General features: G+C 45.8%; 5 protein-coding genes and 1 non-coding gene across 6 annotated transcripts, besides 2 other annotated features; 4 read left to right on the top strand and 2 right to left on the bottom strand.

Annotated features, from left to right (window-relative positions):
- The first annotated feature begins 104 nt into the window (after positions 1-104).
- Positions 105-206: a sequence feature (GA-rich).
- A 203-nt stretch (positions 207-409) lies between these two features.
- Positions 410-509, top strand: TSTA_015560. Its single transcript has one exon. It is a non-coding gene; the product is annotated as a tRNA-Gly (tRNA).
- A 243-nt stretch (positions 510-752) lies between these two features.
- Positions 753-2,660, top strand: TSTA_015570 (MFS multidrug transporter, putative; the record flags this gene model as incomplete). Its single annotated transcript, XM_002483658.1, has 3 exons — positions 753-1,375; positions 1,424-1,670; positions 1,719-2,660. The coding sequence occupies 3 exons, from the start codon at positions 753-755 to the stop codon at positions 2,658-2,660; spliced, it is 1,812 nt and encodes a 603-aa protein (XP_002483703.1).
- Positions 807-838: a microsatellite.
- Positions 1,947-3,511, bottom strand: TSTA_015580 (uncharacterized protein). The gene is made up of 2 exons (XM_002483659.1): positions 3,150-3,511; positions 1,947-3,093 (listed from the first exon to the last, which is right to left on the bottom strand). The coding sequence occupies exons 1-2, from the start codon at positions 3,471-3,473 to the stop codon at positions 2,983-2,985; spliced, it is 435 nt and encodes a 144-aa protein (XP_002483704.1). The 5' UTR covers positions 3,474-3,511; the 3' UTR covers positions 1,947-2,982.
- Positions 3,512-3,740: 229 nt separating this feature from the next.
- On the top strand, positions 3,741-5,862 carry TSTA_015590 (phospho-2-dehydro-3-deoxyheptonate aldolase, class II). Its single transcript, XM_002483660.1, has 6 exons — positions 3,741-3,915; positions 3,983-4,092; positions 4,155-4,218; positions 4,278-4,370; positions 4,421-4,472; positions 4,517-5,862. The coding sequence occupies exons 1-6, from the start codon at positions 3,894-3,896 to the stop codon at positions 5,607-5,609; spliced, it is 1,434 nt and encodes a 477-aa protein (XP_002483705.1). The 5' UTR covers positions 3,741-3,893; the 3' UTR covers positions 5,610-5,862.
- Positions 5,863-8,487: 2,625 nt separating this feature from the next.
- On the top strand, positions 8,488-13,004 carry TSTA_015600 (ankyrin, putative; the record flags this gene model as incomplete). Its single annotated transcript, XM_002483661.1, has 8 exons — positions 8,488-8,845; positions 8,922-8,999; positions 9,085-9,296; positions 9,351-9,438; positions 9,486-9,710; positions 9,734-10,988; positions 11,226-11,526; positions 11,707-13,004. The coding sequence occupies 8 exons, from the start codon at positions 8,488-8,490 to the stop codon at positions 12,919-12,921; spliced, it is 3,732 nt and encodes a 1,243-aa protein (XP_002483706.1). The 3' UTR covers positions 12,922-13,004.
- Positions 13,005-13,639: 635 nt separating this feature from the next.
- On the bottom strand, positions 13,640-18,920 carry TSTA_015610 (telomere length regulator protein (Rif1), putative; the record flags this gene model as incomplete). The annotated part of the gene is made up of 3 exons (XM_002483662.1): positions 13,640-15,652; positions 15,687-15,959; positions 16,011-18,920. 3 exons carry the CDS (start codon positions 18,918-18,920, stop codon positions 13,640-13,642), a joined length of 5,196 nt encoding a protein of 1,731 aa, XP_002483707.1.
- Positions 18,921-20,826: the final 1,906 nt, after the last annotated feature.

Below are 20,826 nucleotides of genomic sequence, written 5' to 3' on the forward strand. Positions count from 1 at the left end.
TGAATGCCTTTGATGTCCAGAAAGAGGATGTTCAGAAGCTTCAGAAGCTGAACAGCCCGTTATTTTATATATAACATAAGAACTGTGATAAAAGCAGTCCTCATGAAGGATAAATAGATGAGGAGGAGGAGGAAGGGGGAGAGGAAGAGGGGAAAATTTATAGTCAAGAGAAATAGGGAAGGGGGGAAGGAAGGAGGGGGGAGGGAACTCCGTTGGGCGCAGGGCGTAACTCGGAGCTCCCAAAACCATAAGTCCATAAGGTCACAAGGCCAAGGCTACAAGTGTTTAATGTCTCTATACGCTAATGATACTCATCATACAATGCCCGATTTCCTAATGTAGACATTTGTTCTCATAATAGGTGAGACTATAAAGACCATTTCGACCACGCGCAGCAAATGATGATATCGCAATAATGGTCAAGGGGTTACGATACGGTCCTCCCACATCGTCTGTTTTCGACGAATATAGGATAGACCGTGACCCGGGTTCGAATCCCGGTTATTGCAACATTTATCTTCCTTTTTTCTTTTTCCTTCTTCAGTTTGCTTCGAGCTAATGCATGTAACTAGTGTATATTTCTGATCATGAGGGCATACACACCAATGGGATGAGCAGATCAACGCTGGATTAAAGGATTACGTGCTAGAGGGCTAGAATGACCTACTTTATCTACCCGCTCACTCTTTTTCTTCCTTTTCTTTTTGTCAGCAATTTGTGCCAAAAAAAAAAAAAAACCAGAAAGTGTATGAATGCCTTCGGACATTCGTCAAGATCTTGGACATCCAGAGACTCAGCATGTAGTAGAAGAAGAAGAGGAGGAGGAGGAGGAGGAGGACTACAATGGATTATTTGCTGATAATGAGGTTGCCGAGAGTACGCCCAGAGTAAATGGGATATTATCAAGCGGAGATGACAGCAATGGTGGAGGAGAACCAGAACCAGAAGAAAAAGAACCCCCCGTCTCATGGAGTCAACTTCCCAAAAAGACGCAACTACTCATCCTGGTCCTGGCCCGATTATCAGAACCGTTAACGCAGACCTCGCTTCAAGCATACCTATTCTACCAACTCAAATCCTTTGACCCTTCGCTCCCGGACTCGGCAATCTCGAGACAAGCTGGGATATTTCAAGGAAGCTTTACCGCTGCTCAGTTCTTGACATCTGTATGGTGGGGGAGAGCGGCTGATTCGCCCTGGGTGGGCAGGAAACGAGTTCTTTTGGTGGGATTGTTTGGGACGCTGATATCGTGCGTCGGATTTGGGTTTTCGAGATCCTTTACGGCTGCAATTATATTCCGGATTATGGGTGGGTTGATGAATAGTAATGTCGGAGTCATGAGGACGATGATTTCGGAGATTATCGTGGAGAAGAAGTGAGTCTATCAGAAGCCAGTCATGATACATTCAGCTAATAGAGCTAGATATCAATCACGCGCTTTTCTACTACTGCCAATGTGTTTCAATGTTGGTGTGATTATAGGACCTAGTCTGGGTGGTTTTCTGGCAGAGCCGGTTACAACTTTTCCGGGCATTTTTGGACCGGGTTCCTTAATCGGTGGTAAAGACGGTGTATGGTGGATGCGACATTGGCCTTATGCATTTCCGAACCTCATCAGTGCGGTGTTTATTCTCTCGTCCTGGGCCGGAGTGTTCTTTGGTTTAGAGGAGGTTTGTTACCATCGTCCTAGTTGATTCATCATTCACTAACATATCCAGACTCACGAAGCACTCAGACATCAGCCTGACTGGGGTCGAAGAATGGGTAGCGTAATAGCCAGAAGATTCAGACGACACCAAGGACACAAATATCGTCGACTAGACGATGATGAAAGATCCGTCTTTCCTGAGGAGGACGACGATTTGGTTCCACCTAGTCCGACGAGACACACACATCCTCCACCCATACGCAAAAAGTCCCCTTGGAAACAACTGCTCCACAGAAATGTCATATTAACTCTCCTTACCCACTCACTCCTCGCAATGCACACCAGCGCCTTCAACGCCATGACTTTCGTTTTCCTCCCAACACCCCGTGCCCCCGAAGATAGCCGCAGAGGTTTCTTCCATTTCAACGGCGGTCTAGGTCTAACAACCCAACAAGTCGGCATCGCTACTTCGGTCATTGGCCTTATCGGCCTCCCGTTACAACTTTTCGTCTATCCACGAGTCCAATTCCGTCTCGGCACATTGAAATCTTTACGCACGTTTCTGCCCCTGTCACCATTGGCATATACACTCATGCCATTTCTGGTCTTGATTCCTCGATGCGCTCAGTATCTTATATGGCCATCTTTTAGCTTCGTGGTGGCATTACAAGTCCTTTCGAGGACGTTCGTGCTGCCTGCTGCAATTATACTTGTCAATAACTCCGTGTCTGATTCTTCTGTTCTCGGGACGATCCATGGTGTGGCGCAGAGTATATCGAGCGGTGCCCGGACGTTGGGACCGTTTCTTGGTGGGTTGGGATTGAGTTTGGGCTTGTCACATAATATTATTGGTGCTGTGTGGTGGGCTTTGGCGGTGGAAGCGTTGTTGGGTTGGGTTGTGAGTTGGTCGATATTTGAGGGGGAGGGGATTCAGAGGAAGATGAAGCAGATTGTTCAGGAGGAAGAGGAAGAAGCTTTGCTGGAATCGGAGACTGAGATTGAAAGGCGATAGACTGTTTATATCCCGATCTGATATACCATTTGCTCTTGCATATGATAGATACACAAATCTGTTTATAGCTAAGAATTTACCAAGAACTGGCGTTTATTTGTTCTATTTATTCATATCGTAAATACATGTGCTGCCCAACGGTCGATTCGAGGGATCATAATCGTTGCTTCGTGTTCGTTCGTTCGTTGTATCGACATGTCTTTGGCGTACCGGTGCCTTGTCTTCCGGACGATAGCTATTGATGAGATATCACAGATTCTTTCCTGTCTCTAACACCATATGGATAATCATAGTCGCCGAGTTGTTACGTATTAAGTACTATTCAGGCCGCAATAGTCGGCGTTAGAAAAGCGCGAATAGCCTCCTTGGCATCACCGTCATGCGATCTAAGCAATTCCGTAGCTTTGTTCTTTGTAAGATCAAGTTCCTCGACCTGTAAACCAATATTATTAGCTTCCATAATCCCTCTCAATAGGGGGGAAATCTTACAAGCAACGTAACATCCTCCGCCACAATCTTAACCGCCTTCTTCTTCGCAGTCTCCGTCGCAACAGTTTTATTAGTCCCAGCTCCTCCTCCAGTCGTCTTCCCAGAAGCTCCGCCCGAAGCAATCTCCAATCGACTCATAGCTTTTCCTAAAGCTTCCTGTGCAGCAGCCGAAGAGAGTTTGCTATTACTTCCAGCTGCATCACCATCTTGTGAGATTTCATTGTCGTTCAGCGAGGATAAAGCGGCGGCTGCTTTGCGGTCTTCGGCGTTTACGGGGAGACGTTGGTCTTCGCCTTCGGCAGCAGAGGGGATTCTATCTGCCATTTTTTGTTGTTTCGTGTCTTTGAAATTGACGCTGTATTGTTGGAGGATGGTTTGGAGTTGTTATCGTCGGCGGGGAGCTAAGCTTCTTAGCGCCACTCGGCCCCGCACAGCTCGCGACGGATATCGTCGGCTATTTGCTCTTCTTTAATAACTTTTAAAGAAAAAGTATTTCTCATGACATTCTTACTGTGCTGAGAAATAGAAAACGGATTCTCAGTTCTTTTGAGCGATTCTTTACATCTCTAGTATTGCGTCAATTGGCCAAGGATCTACCTTCGAATTGCCCAGATTCTGGTACACGGATATTTTGTCCCGCAGTGACTTATTGATTAATTCCAGAAGACAGACAACGAGGAGCTTGCAAAGCAAAGACTTTCAGTCGACAATTCTAAGAGAGACCATCCTAGCGACAGTGTAAAAATGGTGGAATGGAGTCCAACTTGTACGTAACCGCTCAAGAACCCCGGATTTTGACTTGAATATATAACTGACAACTCTTCTGTAAATAGCCTGGACCTCAAAACCAATCAAACAAGATGTCACATACGACGATCCTGAAGCTGTAAAAGCAGCATTGACGAAACTTGAAAAGCTACCACCATTGGTTACTCCGCACGAGGTATGACCATCCGGGAATTTAGCAGCATTCCGAGACTTTTGCTCACAGGGCGGATGACATAGATTGTTAGTTTGAGGAACAGTTTGCGGAATGTGGCTCTCGGGAAGGCTTTCGTGCTTCAGGGTGGTACGTCGACAGATTTGGATGATCTGGTGACCATTGACTGATATTGATGGGGTTTGCAGGTGACTGTGCAGAGCTTTTCGATTATTGTAATCAAGCCACAATCGAGGCAAAGGTTAAGCTACTTCTGCAGATGAGTCTGGTTTTGGTTTGGGGTATGGCTGTACTTTATATGATTTGCAACAGGCCACTGACCTGTATATAGGAGCCAACAAACCCGTCGTTCGCATTGCACGAATTGCTGGTCAATTCGCTAAGTGAGACATCTCCCCTTTTGTATATCATACAACTAATGAAGAAGACCACGCTCGAGTCCGAATGAAACAATCAACGGCATCACAATGCCCTCCTTTCGCGGCGACAACATCAACGGCTTTGACGCAACACCCGAATCACGAAAACCGGATCCATCACGCCTGGTATCAGCATACTTCCACTCCGCAGCAACGCTCAACTATCTCCGTGCTGCATTAGCATCTGGCATTGCAGACCTCCATTCCCCTCTAGACTGGGGTTTGGGACATGTCATTACGCCATCAATCAAGCAAAAATATGAAAAGATAACCAACGCTGTGACGGATGCCCTACGGTTCATGCACACAGTTGGCGTTGATCAGGATAGTCGTGTTGCGACAGCTGACATATATACAAGTCACGAAGGATTATCCTTAGAATACGAGCAAAGCTTCACTCGTCTCCTGCGTCATCCACCCGAGGCATATCCCTCACCCACAGAATATAAAGAAAAACAACTCCGTCGAGGCTCTTCCGCAGCCATATCAAAGGGCTACTACGATACATCCGCCCATTTCCTCTGGATAGGAGACCGCACACGACAAGTCAAAGGCGCCCATGTCGAATTTTTCCGCGGTCTCAGTAATCCCATCGGCATCAAAATCGGTCCTAGCATGACAACCGACGAACTTGTGGAATTACTCAACACGGTAAACCCGCAGAAGGAAATCGGTAAAGTCACGCTCATATCTCGCTATGGAGCGGATAAGGTTTCTCAATATTTACCGGCGCATATTGCCGCTGTGCAGGGCTCGGGCCATTTACCGGTTTGGCAATGTGACCCCATGCATGGGAATACGCAGTCTACGCCGTCGGGGGTGAAGACGAGGCATTTTACTAATATCTTGTCTGAGCTTAAGCAGGCGTTGGAGATTCATAGAGCGGCGGGTAGCTTTCTAGGTGGTATGCATCTCGAGTTGACTGGGGAAGCAGTGACAGAATGCGTGGGAGGAGCCGGTGGTTTGACGGAAGAAGGTCTTTCGGAACGTTATGAGACGTTCTGTGATCCGAGGCTTAATGAGAAGCAGGCTCTCGAATTGGCTTTTTTGGTTGCTGGGTTTTATAGGGAGGATCTGGAGCGAGGAGAACAGATTCTCTGATCGATGCTGGGTATGTCATTGGGATGCAAAGGAAGAGTTTACTCCGGTTTTTGGTTTTATATTGACATATAACCATGAGATATGTCATGGTTGATTCTGTCACCTAGGTATATTGGAGGGATATCTAAAGGAGCTGCACAGGATACAATTACAACACTTTTCTTCTTAATTTTTGTTGTTTAAGAAGTTCAAAAGATCACAACACCAGCTAACAGATAGGATAGTCACACAAACATTGAATCACCATGGAAAATTATTGATGAAGACTGAACAAAGAAATCTTTGCTATATAATGTGCTTCTCATTCTTTTTCTCTTCTTCTTTTCTTTCCTTCACACATACCAACATTACATTGTTTAAGAACCAATCTGTTAATTACTGGGTAATTCCTTCTAGCGTATGTATAATTCCATTGACAGATCTACCTAATCTACTTCTTTATTTGCTCTCTGAGCAAAGCATGCTTTGACCTACATACACACTTGCTGACAGGCATCTCAGGAAAGCCTCGCAAACATGAATCTATTCCAGTCTCCCTTGGCAGTTCCAGCTGCCAATGACTCGAACAATACCGAAGTCCAGCCGCGATCAAACAGAGAAGAACGACTCGCCCGAGCAGAACGACTTTCTTTCGTGGAACGGCTTCTCGGGCTCCGGAGTCACAACCACGGTCTTGACGCCCCCAGCCTTCGGCAGCTCGAGATAGCGAGCTTGATGTCAGCTCGTCCTTCACCGGGACTGATGCGTGCCATGACTACCCAGATAGCTATTGATGATGAATTGTTCGGGAAATATAGGAGGCTCTCCGATCTGGTTATGATGAGCCGAAATCGATTGCTGACGGACGCGGAGGAGAACGAGAGGTGGATGTTGAAAGAAGAGGTGGCAGAGCTCAAACTTGAATCGCGGCAATGTGAAGTCAGGTTTTGGCTTGTACATGCCTGTGATAATGATGGTGCTATATTCTCGAGAAAAACATGCGCTTGCAGGGTTTGCCGCAAGTTCGAAGATACCGGGATGGATTGATGCCTCATCTTCAGCAAGTATCATTACAAATCAGCATATGAATGGTTCTTTTGGCTTCTCAGCTCTCAGTTCCTTGTCTCGCAGGTGTAGTGTCACGCTGGAGAATCAAGGCTGCAGCTTGATGTGATTCTGATATATGTACCTACATAATCGTGGTTGCATCTTTGGGGAAGGGAGCAGTCTAGTCTCTCCACTCGATAAATATTCAAATACAAATCAATTGATATACCTAGGTACCTATACGTACCATATTTCCTTTGCTGAGTGGGGGCTTCCTTTCTCAGTTGTGGCTACTCTGTGAGGGCGCTCGTAGTCAGGCTCACTGAGCGGACACTGAGAGTGCGGCTGTGGACAAGTCACTCTGCAAATTCGACTAGCAATATATCGAGGTATTCTTCTGTTTTAATTGAAGGACCAGTATCATGGTGCGTAGAAGTTACTCACAGAAAATGGCTGGATTGAGGTCCTATTTTCAAACCAAGATTTCTAATGAAGTCTCTACAATGATTCTACGAAACGTCCCTCACGGGTAAGTGACCCAGCGGGTTTCCCATACAAATACCCATTTAGGGCATCTCGATATCTCAACAATTTTATATAGACACTATACCTAAAGGCTAGATATATCTTAAGAAATAGCCGCAATAATCTATCTATTAAATTATATTAATCTAAAATTGTCATAAATACCTTCGTATCTAAGAATATCTAGGATACAACATCTTATACTCCATATGTGACGGCTTAGCTGAGGGAATGTAGGGCTATGGACGTTGATCCGGTTTCCTGAATCCTGATAAGACTATCATAGAGTTTCACCCCGAGACAATTATGGCACGATACAGGATTACGTGTGGTCATTTGTAAAGCAGTATAAAGTCTGAAGCGTTCTCATCCGCAGCTGGTTCGGGGCTTGAAGAGATATCTCGGAATGCATGGATAGTTTCAGATTATTTTCTGATGCGGAAATATCGAATATATATCTGGATAGGCCTCGGTACCGTGTCATGAGGGTTTATCCCGAAACCTCTAGTTATGGGGCCAACCCATAACATAATTTCTGTATATGGTACACGTGAAGCAGGAGTATTGAATCTTTGCCAATAATCTTCGTCCCGCCAATATCTACGTAGTATGAATACGAGCATCCCTCACTGTTTTTACTCGACCTCTTTCATCCCCTTTTTTTCACACCTCGCGGCGCAATCCTTCTGTCGGTTTATCCACTTCCAGGTCGCTAGCAATAGACACATAGAATAGCTAATCCGACAAGCTGACGAGCCTGATCAATATGGTACAGAATTCCTGATATTAATGACTGCCCCCCAAGAGTAAAGGGGACGGGGGATAGCTAGCTAGTTATATACACGGAATGCAATGCCGTATCGGACTATGTATAATGTAACTAATATCCAGTGCCGAAACGTGTAGGGTTGATATTCACGTTCCGACACTATTCTTCGGACAACCAAAACGCTGAAGGATGGTGACGTGACTGCAAATCACGGATTCAAAAACCGACTGGCTTTCTTACCAGCGCAAACTATGGCCTACCAAGCCAATTGCCTTCTTTCCGTATGCTGTCAGCCACTTCGGATTCTGCCTTGTTTACTGCATGGATCAATAACACTGTTTCGCCAGATAACTGGGTTATGCAGTTGGCTTTAGCCTAACAATCAGCCTTGCGCACAGCCTGCCTACGTATCCAGCCAAGCAACCCCCCTCAATTACTAGACTCCGATGTTAAAAAGACCCATCAAATCTCGATAAACGGAGACGGAGAAAGATATACTTACACAATACCGTGAAGCATTTACCGCTCCACTACAACGCGCTCAGATATTATACCGCAATGGCGAATTTAACACTTTCGCACCATGACTACACCGTGGCATGGGTCTGCGCGTTACCAGTGGAGATGGCTGCGTCGGAAACCATGCTGGATGAAATTCACGGTCGTCTCCCTCAGGTGTCCAGTGATCACAATACCTATATTCTGGGTAGCTTGAACGGCCATAATGTGGTGATTGCTGGCTTGCCGTTCGGTATTTATGGGATCACATCGGCAACCACGGTGCTGGTACAAATGCTGGCCACATTCCCGTCACTACGATTTGGCTTGATGGTCGGTATTGGAGGCGGAGTACCTACGAAGTTTGATATTCGGCTTGGTGATGTGGTAATCAGCAAGCCGACTGGAAACGGGAGTGGTGTCATACAAGATGACTTTGGAAAAAAACCCACACCGGACTTCAGCCTATAGGATATCTCAATAAACCCCCTCAGTTATTGTTGACAGCAGTGAGCCATTTGGAGAAAGACCAAATGCTGGGAAAGCGAACGATCAAGCAGAGCATTATGAGCGTACTCGAGAGAAATAATGATATGAAAACGCGATTTTCGCGGCCCACTGATGATTTGCTTTTCCTCGCGACATATCAACATTAAGACGGTGAGCATGACTGCTCAACCTGTGACCTGGCCCAGCTGTTGCTTCGTCCACCACGAGCAACAGATGACCCTGACTTTCACTATGGATTAATCGCTTCTGGGAATCAGCTTATGAAGGATGCGGAGACGCGGGACCAGATGGGCGAGGGACGAAACATCCTCTGCTTTGAGATGGAGGCGGCAGGTTTGATGGATCAACTTCCATGCTTGGTGATCCGTGGAATTTGTGACTACTCCGATTCTCACAAACGAAAAGAATGGTAGGGTTATGCGGCTTTGACCGCGGCAGCTTATGCTAAGCAGCTGTTATCCGTTGTTCCCTTGACTTATATTCATTCGAGAACAGGACACAGTAGGTGGTCTTCCTGTTGAACAATCTATTTGCTAACAAGGTCACAGCAAAAGATTTCACCCCAGAAGAAAAGGCGTGCCTGCAAAGTCTGTTCATAACTGACCCCGTTGAAGACAAGAATGCGCCGAAGCGAAGAAAAGGAGACCGTGCCCCTGGCACATGCGACTGGATCATAGATACGGACGAACTTCAGACTTGGCTCGCATCGCCTAGTGCGTCTACTGAAAGAGTCCTGTGGTTGTATGGATATATGGATACCCAGGGACTGGAAAGTCGACAATGACAATCACTCTAGTGGACATTCTCTTGGATCAGTATGATATAATTGGCCAAAAAAATGCTCTTGCGTACTTCTTCTGTGACTCCAGTTCTCCAGAACGTTGTACTGCAACTGCTATACTACGTGGTCTCCTATACCAACTGATTAAGCAACGCCCCCATTTCATGAAGCACTTACTCCACAAGTTTGAGGAGCGTAAAGAAAAGCTGTTCGATTCATTTGATGCTTTGTGGGCTGTGTTCATTGATATAGGATGCGATAACACATATAACCAGCTTTACTGCATTATTGATGCCTTGGACGAATGCGACCAAAATACGCAGAAAATGCTGTTCACGCAAATTACTCGCAGGCTTGGAAATCAGAATGATGGCATGATTGGTAAAATACATTTCTTGATAACCAGTCGACCGTTCCCTGAAATTCGAGAGTACCTACATCCATATATGTCAAAAGACTTGTGTACTTATCCCAAAGTCCAAGATGATCTTCAAGTATTCATCGACCAGAAACTCAATCAGCTCGCAGGGAGAAAAGGCTATTTCGAGAGAACAAAACGAGACTTATCACGCATACTTAAAGAAAAAGCTGAAGGAACTTTTTTATGGGTTAGTATTGTGTGCGAGAAATTGGCAGGTGTTCGATCACGGGATGCAATTGAGAAACTGCAGAGCTTGCCACAAGGATTACATTCTCTCTATGCCAGATTGCTAGAAACGGCGCTGGACGCAGATAAAGATGGCTTTAACACGATCTTACGAATTCTGGCCGTTGTCGGAACATCGAGACGTCCTCTCAGCCTGCCAGAGCTGTCTATTGCTTGCAGACTCTATGAGGAAGAATACAAGGAACATCGACTGAGATATTTACAGGAAGACATCGATATGTGCCGTCTTATGGTTGTTATCCAAGATGGAATCGTGCGCCTCTTGCATAAGTCCGTCAGGGATTTTCTTTTTAATCCGAAACATTCATTTTCTATCAACGCACTGCAAGTCCACGCATCTCTAGCAAACAGGTGTGTTGGTTATCTTTTGGATAATATTGTTTTGCTTCAACGGCAACGAGACCAAGAAGAATATTCATTTCTCGAGTACGCTACTGTCTATTGGCCTGAGCATGCCGGTTCTGCTGACATGGAATTCACTATCCTACCTGAATATCAGCAATTTTTTTGTCCCAGTTCAGCAGAGCGCGAGGTGTGGTTAAACACATATCGCAAGCACCATCACGTTCCTCAGCACTTTTCCATTCTACATGTCGCAGCAAGGTGGGGCATCAGGTGTCTTGTTCGTTCTATCTTATTCACGGACTGGACAATCATTAGACTCATGAAAAAGTATATACGATTCCTGAAGGTTCCAAACGAGAGTGAACCTTGCATAGATACGGTTGATGAAAGTGGTAAAACTCCACTTCATTGATCGACTATGAAGTCCCAGAATCACGTCGTAGATGATCTTTTACGACAAGGTGCGAATCCTGATCTGCTAGACAATGAGTCTAGGTTGGCCCTCCATTATGCAGCAGAAAACGGCAATGAAATTTTAGTAGTTCAGCTGCTTACTCGCACACCGAAAAATTTGGAGGCAAAAGATGTTTATGGCCAACCTCCACTGCTTACTGCAGTAGAAAACTTGCATGCTGCAACCATTTATCGTCTGATTGATGCTGGGGCCCACGTTCACACTTTCAACAACAGGCGCCAGAATGCCTTACATCTCATCTGCAAAGCTCGGAAGTCTAATGACAGCTGCAGACTGCTAGCATATTTCATGGATAAGGGAGTCTCCATCAATGAACCTGATGTACAGAATATGACCCCTTTTCTGTATGCGATCGCATGCGGGCGACAGGATTTATCGCTTCTTCTTCAAAATGGATACGATGTGAACCTCACAATCAACAGGCGGTCTTGGACTGGTCAAATGCAAAATCAATCCATTACTTACAAGCTTGATGAGAAGCATGAAAGCCGATCAGATAAGGCATCTGCTTCAGGGATGACCGCGCTTCACTTTTCAGCTTTGAACGGAAGCGTGGGAATGACCGAGTTTCTGTGTCTCCATCATGCCAATCCTAATGCACAATCTGAGACTGGTGACACACCATTACATTTGGCAATTCGACGCAGGATGCTGGGGTTGGGATATGAGGATTACTGGATAACTGGAGAGTATGCTGTTGAAGAATTAAGCAATTTCATTACCGACTGGGAAAGCGAAGAAGCCTCTGAGATCTTTGAAGAAATTGATACAACTAGAGTTCGTATTGTTAACGTGCTTTTGAGTATGATTTCTATTGACGTCAACATTGCCAACAATCAAGGAGATTGTGCACTGCATGTGATTCCATTTGATAAATGGTATGCGTCAGAGATATTACTACAGCTTATCGAGAAAGGAGCCGATATATCAAAATCAAACAACAAACGTCAAACATGTCTTCATCTAGCATGTGAAGCGGGAAATTTGGACGCTGTTCGAATATTATTGAGTCGAGGTTGTAGCATTACCTTGCAAGATATTCATGGATCAACTCCCCTTCATTGTGCCGTCAAAGGAAATTATCCTGATGTTGTGCGATTTATTTTGGAGCAACGTCCTCAGCAGCTACTGGGAAGCTGCCAGCAGAGTGGTTTTTTCCAGACGAAACTTTTACATCATCATGTAAAATCATATTTTTGCTCTGTTGAAACCATCAATCTACTTTTACAACACGGATTTGGACCGAACGAACTGGATGAAAATGGCGACTCTGTTCTCAGCCTATATCTCAGATTGTTTCACATACGTTTTCAAGTGGAAATCTTCGACTGTTTAGTTCAGAATGGGGCCAGCATGACCTGGTTCAGCGAAGGGAGGGAGGGTTTGATACACCTAGTGATGCGCCAGTGGGATGGTGATAATTTTCTTGTTCTCAAGCGTTTGTTGCAGTGTTTTGATATCGCAGCGAAAGACGCTAAGGGCCGCAATGTACTGCATCATGGAGCAATCCACGGTGCCTTCAACAAAGACCTCACGAACTTGCCGCAAGAGACAAACATTTTCGATTCACTCCATGAGAAGGACTTTCAGGGCAAGACACCTCTTGACTATGCAGAAGAGGAAACGCAACGCAAACGACACCCTAACTTGTTTAAAGAAAATCGGTGGAACGAGTCATTACACAATCTCAAGTCTCTCCAAGAAGGTCCCATTTGATTGAACACCCATAAGTGCTTCTACGAGTATGATCTATCCTAGGGGATGTACATATTGATTTAGTTCCAGGCAAGCAAGTAAATCAAAGTATTTAGCTTCAGCGCACTGAGCATGTTTCTTAGCATCAAGAGCCCATTAGCCATTTCAAAGAGGTGAAGGAAAGGGTCTATGATAGAGCATCTGAGCATGACGTTTGACAAACCCATCACTTTCTATTTAACACTAGCGGATATCACATGTATCCAGCATCATTACACTGACAGTTACTTTTTTACTTTCCAAGACTAAGAATGACAGATAATCCCTTCTCTATTTACTTATTTGAAAGTATGTAGACAAATCAAGAGAGTATCTACTGACCATATCTCTTGCTGCAATGCCTAGATTGCTGCTAACAGAGCTTAGGGCACGATCCTGAATAGCCTATGTTGGAAGTTCTCTTATACACCCAAGAGATTGTTGTGGAGTTGGTTAAATGGTAGGGAGTGTGCAAGAACTACTATCATTATTTTAATCTAGTCATAACAGGTATGGCATTCAACTATAAGATGGGAATGCCACTTTCAATCCGCGTTATTTAAGATACTGCTAACTAACTACATAATCTTCAACCCAGGTACGCCGTCGCTATGCACGCACGCCTTCAACCTAACCAAATACTTAGGAGCAAGTGAAGACAATAAAACTAAAACAATACAAACAACTGGAAAAGCAATATTTAAGCCTGATCTCTCCGCGCAGCCTCATGCGCTTCCACCCGGATATCAAACATGACATCGTCAATCTCTTTAAGAACATTCCTGCCGAAAGTAACGTTCTTAATGCCAGTGAGAACTCTACGAAGAGAGCCGAGAATACTGCCGCCGGTTTGAGCGGAGTCGGTGTTGGATTCGCTAATGTCCATGACATCGTCTGTTTGTACACCTTGAGAGATGTAGCGTGGTGCCTCGTCCATGATAGTAGAGGTTGGAGCAGCAATACTCATCTCAGGAGAGGCCTCTTCCATGACAATATCGTTTTCAACAGCCTGCTCTTCAGTCTCATTTCCAGCCGAGGTTGAGATTGCTGCATCCACTGCACTTTCGACCACTGTATCCGTTTGCACATCAGTTGTTTCTGGAGCTGGAGCTGCCTGAGCTTCCGTTGATTCGCCATTTTGATTAGAAGTTCCAGTCTCACCATCCGGCATCTTAACATCCTGCATTGAATTGTCTTGAATATCAGCCTCAGCAGCCTCATCATCGTTCTGATTACGAGATTTGGTCCGTTTCCTCTTCTGAGCCTTTGATGTTTTGTCTGATTTTGGTGGCGACAAAGCTGGAACTCCACTGAGTCGCAAAGATCGCCGTTTACGTGATCTCGATCTCCTAGACTTGATAGGAGATGATAAAATTTCCCGGTCAGCAGGGACATTGAGCCGCCCACTTCGCCTCTTCGATTCCGAATTCGTAGACTTGTCAGAGAGGTCGTCTACACTGATCTGGTTTTTAAGCGGAGAGGACTGTGGAGTTGAAAGGCCACGCCTGGCGTTCAATGTCTCAGGGGTAGATGGTTTCATTGTGTCACTGTCCGATTGAGACGACTCGGTGCGTGCACGTTCAGAGCGAGCTGCCTTGCTCTTCTTGGACTGACGTCGCTTCACGCGTTCCGGAGTCGAGGCCTCCTCAGTCTCAGCGTTACGCTTTCGTTTCCTGGTTATTGGGCCCCGTGGCAGGTTGACATCCGATGACTGAATGGACTCGATATCATCTTGGTCTTTCAAGTCCACAGCCAGCTCCAAGTCCTGTTCTAGCTGTGAAGCCAACTGCTGCTCAAATTCGTCCGCATACGTGTCGGGTATCACATCCGTCACCTCACTGGTTAGTGTAGGCTCTTCTTGTGCTTCTATATCACTTTGCTGCGGCGTGTTGGTCTCTTTCGCGCTTGGGATAGGTGCGACTGTCGATTCGCCCGGTGCTTTGTGTTCAGTGATTCTAGAGCTGCGACGTCTACGACTGTTTTGCTTTTCGCTGGCTTCAACCTTGGACTTCTCCGGAGTAGGCTTTTGTGAAGAAAGCCTTTTGCTACTAGGCGAGCGAGATATTTCGGGGGGAGAAGAAGGTGGATCTGATTGTATGTTCCCAAACGTCTCAATGGTCAAAGCATGGTTGCCCTGGGATGCAAGGTGACCCTGCTCTCTCGTTCCAGGCGTCGGAGAGGAACCAGGAAAGTCATCATCATTATCCTGCAAATGGGCTGCCAGGGTAGGAGTTGACGGCGCTTCTGGTTCGCGTACAGTGTCTCGTATCTTGGGCAACCTCACTGGGGACAAGGTAGCTGGAACCTCCGTCAGAGCAGGAGCGGGTGATGATGACCCCAAACCGTCCAGAAACATTGATGTGCTCCCGCGCTGTCTTTCCCTCACTTCTTGTTGGCGTTCAGTAAGAAGCTGACTTTCCATGTTCGAGGCGCGAGGCGACGGATCAACCGTGACAAACTGGATCTGTGAATTGTCATGGCGAAGCCGCTTTCGGGGTGTGCTATCAATATTTTGCTGTGGCAACACATGGGGCTGGGCCCACTCCGTTGACTGAATAATTGGCGAGGAACTGAACGTGGTCGGTCGCGTCTTATGGCTGTCCATCTGCCTTAAAACTCTGCCGAAAGTATTCGTAACCGGTTCAAAGCTTGTTGTATCTTGAGACTCGACAAAGTCCGGCATCTCGAGAACCTGACAGATACCGTGAATATTCTACCTTTAGTTGTGAGATATAGAGATAACATACCTGCGATTTAGCTTGGCGGGGTAGAGGCAATGGTAGTTGCAACTTGACCAACGGCTCAAGCTTCTGAAGAGCTGATTGAACGCCAGAAGGATAATTCGCGAGCTCCTGCAGCCCAAAAGTCACATTCCACATTTCGATGAAACGATTTGCTGTTGACTTATGAACAGATTCCAAGCCAGCGGAAACTACTGCTTCAAACGCATGTAGTGACGCCGTGTTGTGCGGAACAGCAATCTGCATGGCGTTGGCAATTGCTAGTGAGAGCGTTCGATACTACGCCATGGTTAGTAACTTCAAAGGTAATGCTCATAAGAATTGACTTACTGCAGTCAGCAATCTGTTGTCTGCGCCCTTCTCAGAAGTGAGGAAGCGAGCTGAGTCCCGTAACCACAATGCTAAGGGGGTCTGTAGAGACTCCAGAAGCATGTGGCGAAATTGCAGTGTACCACTCCCTAGGAGGGACGTCAAAGACTCAACAACCTCCGCTAATACCACACTGTCTGAAGCGTTGAAGTGATTATAGGAATCTGCAAGTACTTTCCGAATGAGATCCAAAAGCTTATCGGGAAAGGAAAAGGAAGATGGTTGGCTGGAGCTGCTTGGTGTTGCTGGATATTTATTTTGCTCGTAGTATGCAAGAGATAATGCTTGGTTGATTAAGGCTTTCGTTGGAAGATAAGCCCGGACATAGTCGATTTGTAAGAGCCTCTGAGTAATGGGCTCAATGACTAGGGTAGAAATTCCACGCTCGCCTTTCTCAGTTCGAATAATGCGTATGTAGGACTCGAGCAGAGCACTCCATGTCGGGGGTGAGGTTCTGAGCTGTAGTCCTCGCAAAAGAATGTTCGATATGTTGATGTAATCGCGAGAGATTGTACCGTCCCGTTCTCTTAGAGTTTCCATCGGCAGGGAACCCAGGCAAATAACGGTGTATCTCGCAGTTGCATCCCAGATATAAGAGACTAACTTGGATGTTGTCTCATATTCGCCGTTCTCGTCTATGCTCAGCTCCGTACACCTCTCTAAAAAGTCGAGCCGTGATCCTCTGGCCTGCCGGCCTTTTGATGCGGCGTCAAGGAGACCATCAATTAGACTCAAAAGTGATTTGGTCGGCTCAGATGTATTTCCATAAGAGCTTATCATACGTAATATGTGCATGAATGGCGTGTCGGAATTTCGGTCTGTTCGCGGACGCCGATGAGTGGGTGTGTTTGCAGCCTGGAATGTTTCCTGAGAAGTTTTCAAGAGCAGGGTTTCTGTAAAAGGAGAAGGACCGACTGTTGAGACAAGTGTTGTGGCAAGATATGTGAAGCGTTCTATAAATACATCGTCCGTCTCGGCATTCAACGAAGAAGGTGATGCCTGGCGAAGTCGTTGAAACAGGCCGAGTATAGTAGCGATTGCCTGCATGAGTTCGGATGATGGTTTGATCTCTTTGCTGGAGGCATCCGAGAGTGCCTTGCAAATATGGATCCAGATCATTTGAATATTCGTCCAATTCGCTGAGGCCACCAAAACTTCAAAAGCCGCAACTACCGGTACTATACGTGATCTAACCCATCTGCAGTCGATCGGGAGTATGAAGTTTGCTTCCATTTTAGGTACCTCGTGGATCTTGTCCTCGGTCCAAATCTTCGACTGCGAGGTCCATAATAGAGATGCCAAAGCTTTGCAAGCAGCATCATTCAGTTGGGGGTTGCTGGCGAAAACATTGACGAACGGCTGAGAGAAGTACTCTTCCCAGATGAAATCAATGTGGTCAAATGTATTATTCGGCCGGAACGAATAGTAGAGAAGGTTGTAGTAACTCGAAAGAAATAATGGGTTGACGCTTGCACCGGCCTTATCGCTGCGCTTGCGTTCAAAATTGGAAAGAATGGGTTTCGTAAGCATTTTCAGCATGCTCCTGCTCGTCGACTCATTACAAGTAACCATGTAGACAAATTTGTTCCATCCGACAATAGCTTGTGACTTAATGGCAGGGTCGCTGCAATTGAAGCATCTTTGTAAAACAAGAACCCATTCTTTGAAGTACTCCCAATGCTCGATGTTGAATCTCTTGCTTCTCAAAAGCAAGACTATAATGCTCCAAATTTGTGGCACATGCACTCCACTATCCGAGGGAGACATCATGCGGCTCATTCGGTCACATACTTCCGAGACCAGCTTCCTGCCTTGGGAGATCTCCTTGTTAAAGATATCCAGTATGGTTTTCGAAATGACCAGGTTGGGTCCCAATAACAGAGCCGTTTGAGTTCCAAGAACTAAAGCTTTCGACCTGGTGTCCTTCACGGGATGAAGAAGACCTGAAATGAGGTGCTCCACCCATAGTGATGCTTGTGAGGCCATAGTTGCCTTTGACTGACCAAGTAACCTGGTATAAACCCCCAGTCGTTGCGAAATGATTCCATTTCCGTTCACGCGATCAGTGATATCGTTCAACACAACTAGTACCCGTGTAATCCGTGAGTTGGTCATTATCTTGGCTGAAAAATTTTGAGTATATAGGACGTGGACATAATGGTTCAAGATAGCTTTTGATAGTTTGCCATCTTGCAAGACACTCAATGCATGATCGATTATGAATATTTTGAAATCATCTGGGATTTGCGATGCTAATGGCTGACTCCAAATGATATAGATCCCCATTTTCAGTGCATTGGTCACCAGGTTGGTTTCAACGACATCTCTTTTACCCAAATCCCGGCTGATGTCACGCTGTACAAACTGCAACAGGACCCCGACTTTCGAGGACATGTCGTCTTGCTCGGTGATGTTGTCATAAGCCTTGAGAGCACCCAACAGCTGCATATAAGCGTCTATTCTTGAACTGAGAGATTCACCGGCCAACTGCTGTGTTGCTGACTCTAGCAGCACTGCGAAGGACTGCGGCTCATTCTTTTCTAAAGGCACAATGTCGGCGGCGGGAGTTTTTAGGATCGATTTGGCCGGCTTGCATTCGTTCGAGGGAGGAATGGGGCGTACTTCGTTACTCGACATGGATGCACGGCTGGAGAAGGTCGGAGGTTTTATGTAGTTCGTGATAGGAGAGAAGTTGACTTTCTTATTCGACCTTAGTATCGTCGACTCAGCAGTTGATGACGGTGATTCCCCGGGTGTATTAAGCATATTCGGTCGACCGGGAACAATTCCTGCATCTCGTTTAAAGAGATTATGCGAAGCCTTGGGAGGAGTCGGCGGACGCGCCGGATAGGCACCTAGGACCTCCACCATGGTTGAATGGAGGGCGAGGAAGAGAAGCGTAAAGAAAGCAATACAAAAACATCAACCATTGCTGAATATGCTGGTAAAAGAAAATTAAAACGAGAAAATAGCCATGACCTATCCAGCTGATAACAGGAAAGGGTGGATGGAAAGTCGCGTAACGCTGGAGTCGGATCCAGGCTGGAGGTTGTAGTGAGGTCTCAGAAATGAAAGAGTTGACCTGTCTGTCCATCAAATAATGAATCAATAATCTCACTGGATGACGCGAAATCGCGGGAGGCAATCGCGACCGCGTTAAGTGGCTGCGCTAACTGCATTGAGCGCGTTGCTATTGCAGCCTTAGTAGTCAGGCAGCAACAGCCCCTTGTCAATCTTCTTCATCTTCGGGCTCTTCTTCTATCAGTCTACTATATCTGACACAATGTGGTTTCTGTGACCTAGGTGCTACTTTTTACACGCGTCTTCGTTATACCAAATCACCTGGCCAAGTACCTCATAGGCTGCGTGCTGCTTTATATCGTACTGAATAGTGGCACAGGAAATTTGGCGTGTTCAAGCCTGGAGCCTTGAACATAGGGCACGCCAATGATTATATTATGATTATGATTAATGATTAAATCATGATTATTTACAACTGGAGTAAGTTTATAAACTTTATCCGTTGCCTGGCACATGTTCTGAATTTGGTAGCTAAATCGATGCTAAGGGTATTCAAGGCAGGCTCACACAAAGATGCAAAGAGGATTATCAAACAGATGAGCGCTGATAAGAGGGTACCTTTCAAACTGAAGAGATACCGCAGTCTAGAATTTCTCGACTACGACTAATTGTTATGTGAATACCAGCTAGCGATCGGCGAGCTGATAAATACTTGGAATATGCCTCAGTTGCTCTTGATTACCATGTTGATACACGATGGAATGCGCTTTGAAAGATGCTTGAAATTCCCTTCGGCAGCGGTCTGCTATCAATGGCATGTGCAAAGAGTGCCAGCCATTAGAGCATCAACACCCGCCTGATAGGGTAGAGGATCGAGACTTCATCATCATTCGTGACAAGTTCATTAGTTACCGTGAATGGTCAATGAACCTGCTCGATATTACGGCCGAACATCTGGCTCTGAGGGAAGCGGGAAAGTCAATCTCAGACTCCAAGGCCCTGTCCCGACTCACTATCCTTGGCTCCCTTTTCGTTCCTGTATCATTCGCTTGCTCATTCTTCAGTATTAATGGTGAATTCACAGTTTGGTGAGACTAAAGTTTGGGTATACTTTGCAGTGACGTTGCCCTTGGTTGTCGCTATTCTTATCACTGTTTCTGGGAGATGGTGGTATAAGGGATTGATGGAAGTCAGCTCTATACGCTATAGACGTGTAAGGTCGAGTCTTGATTATGAGAGAGGAGCTGAAAAGCCTCTCCACAACTACCAAAAGAGTGGGCAAGCATGAGAATTTGTTCTGGCTGGAGGGAGTGAGTCCGGTGATGTGAGAGGGCTTAGCCCAGTCCTATCCTTTAGTGCTGATTTCATGTTATGCTTGGCTTCTAACCTATGCTAGGTTTTGCCCCAATTATTGATCAACTCCGGGAACTGTAGAAATCCTTACAGTAATACAGATAAGTAGGCACATAACAACTGCTTATATCAATGGATTCAGAATGGAAAATACAAAGTACGTATGAGCTATGGAACCAGCTGTCATCCCATAGCTAAAGTAAGGGTATCTCCTAGATGGAAGTTTCTGATCCGAACGTTTGGCTTTGCGGTGCCGTGTAGCAAAAGTTCTAAGTTGTCAGCATTCGGAGCCGCAGTGTCTGGCGCAACCTTGGAAGCTGAATAGACTTTTATACCAAGGTCAGACTGAGTCATGTATTCCAAGGTTAGGTGCTCCAGAACATAGAAGAAATTATTTATTGAG

Source organism: Talaromyces stipitatus, genomic scaffold (genome assembly GCF_000003125.1).
Source record: "Talaromyces stipitatus ATCC 10500 scf_1105507295549 genomic scaffold, whole genome shotgun sequence".
NCBI classification, from domain to species: Eukaryota; Fungi; Ascomycota; class Eurotiomycetes; order Eurotiales; family Trichocomaceae; genus Talaromyces; species Talaromyces stipitatus.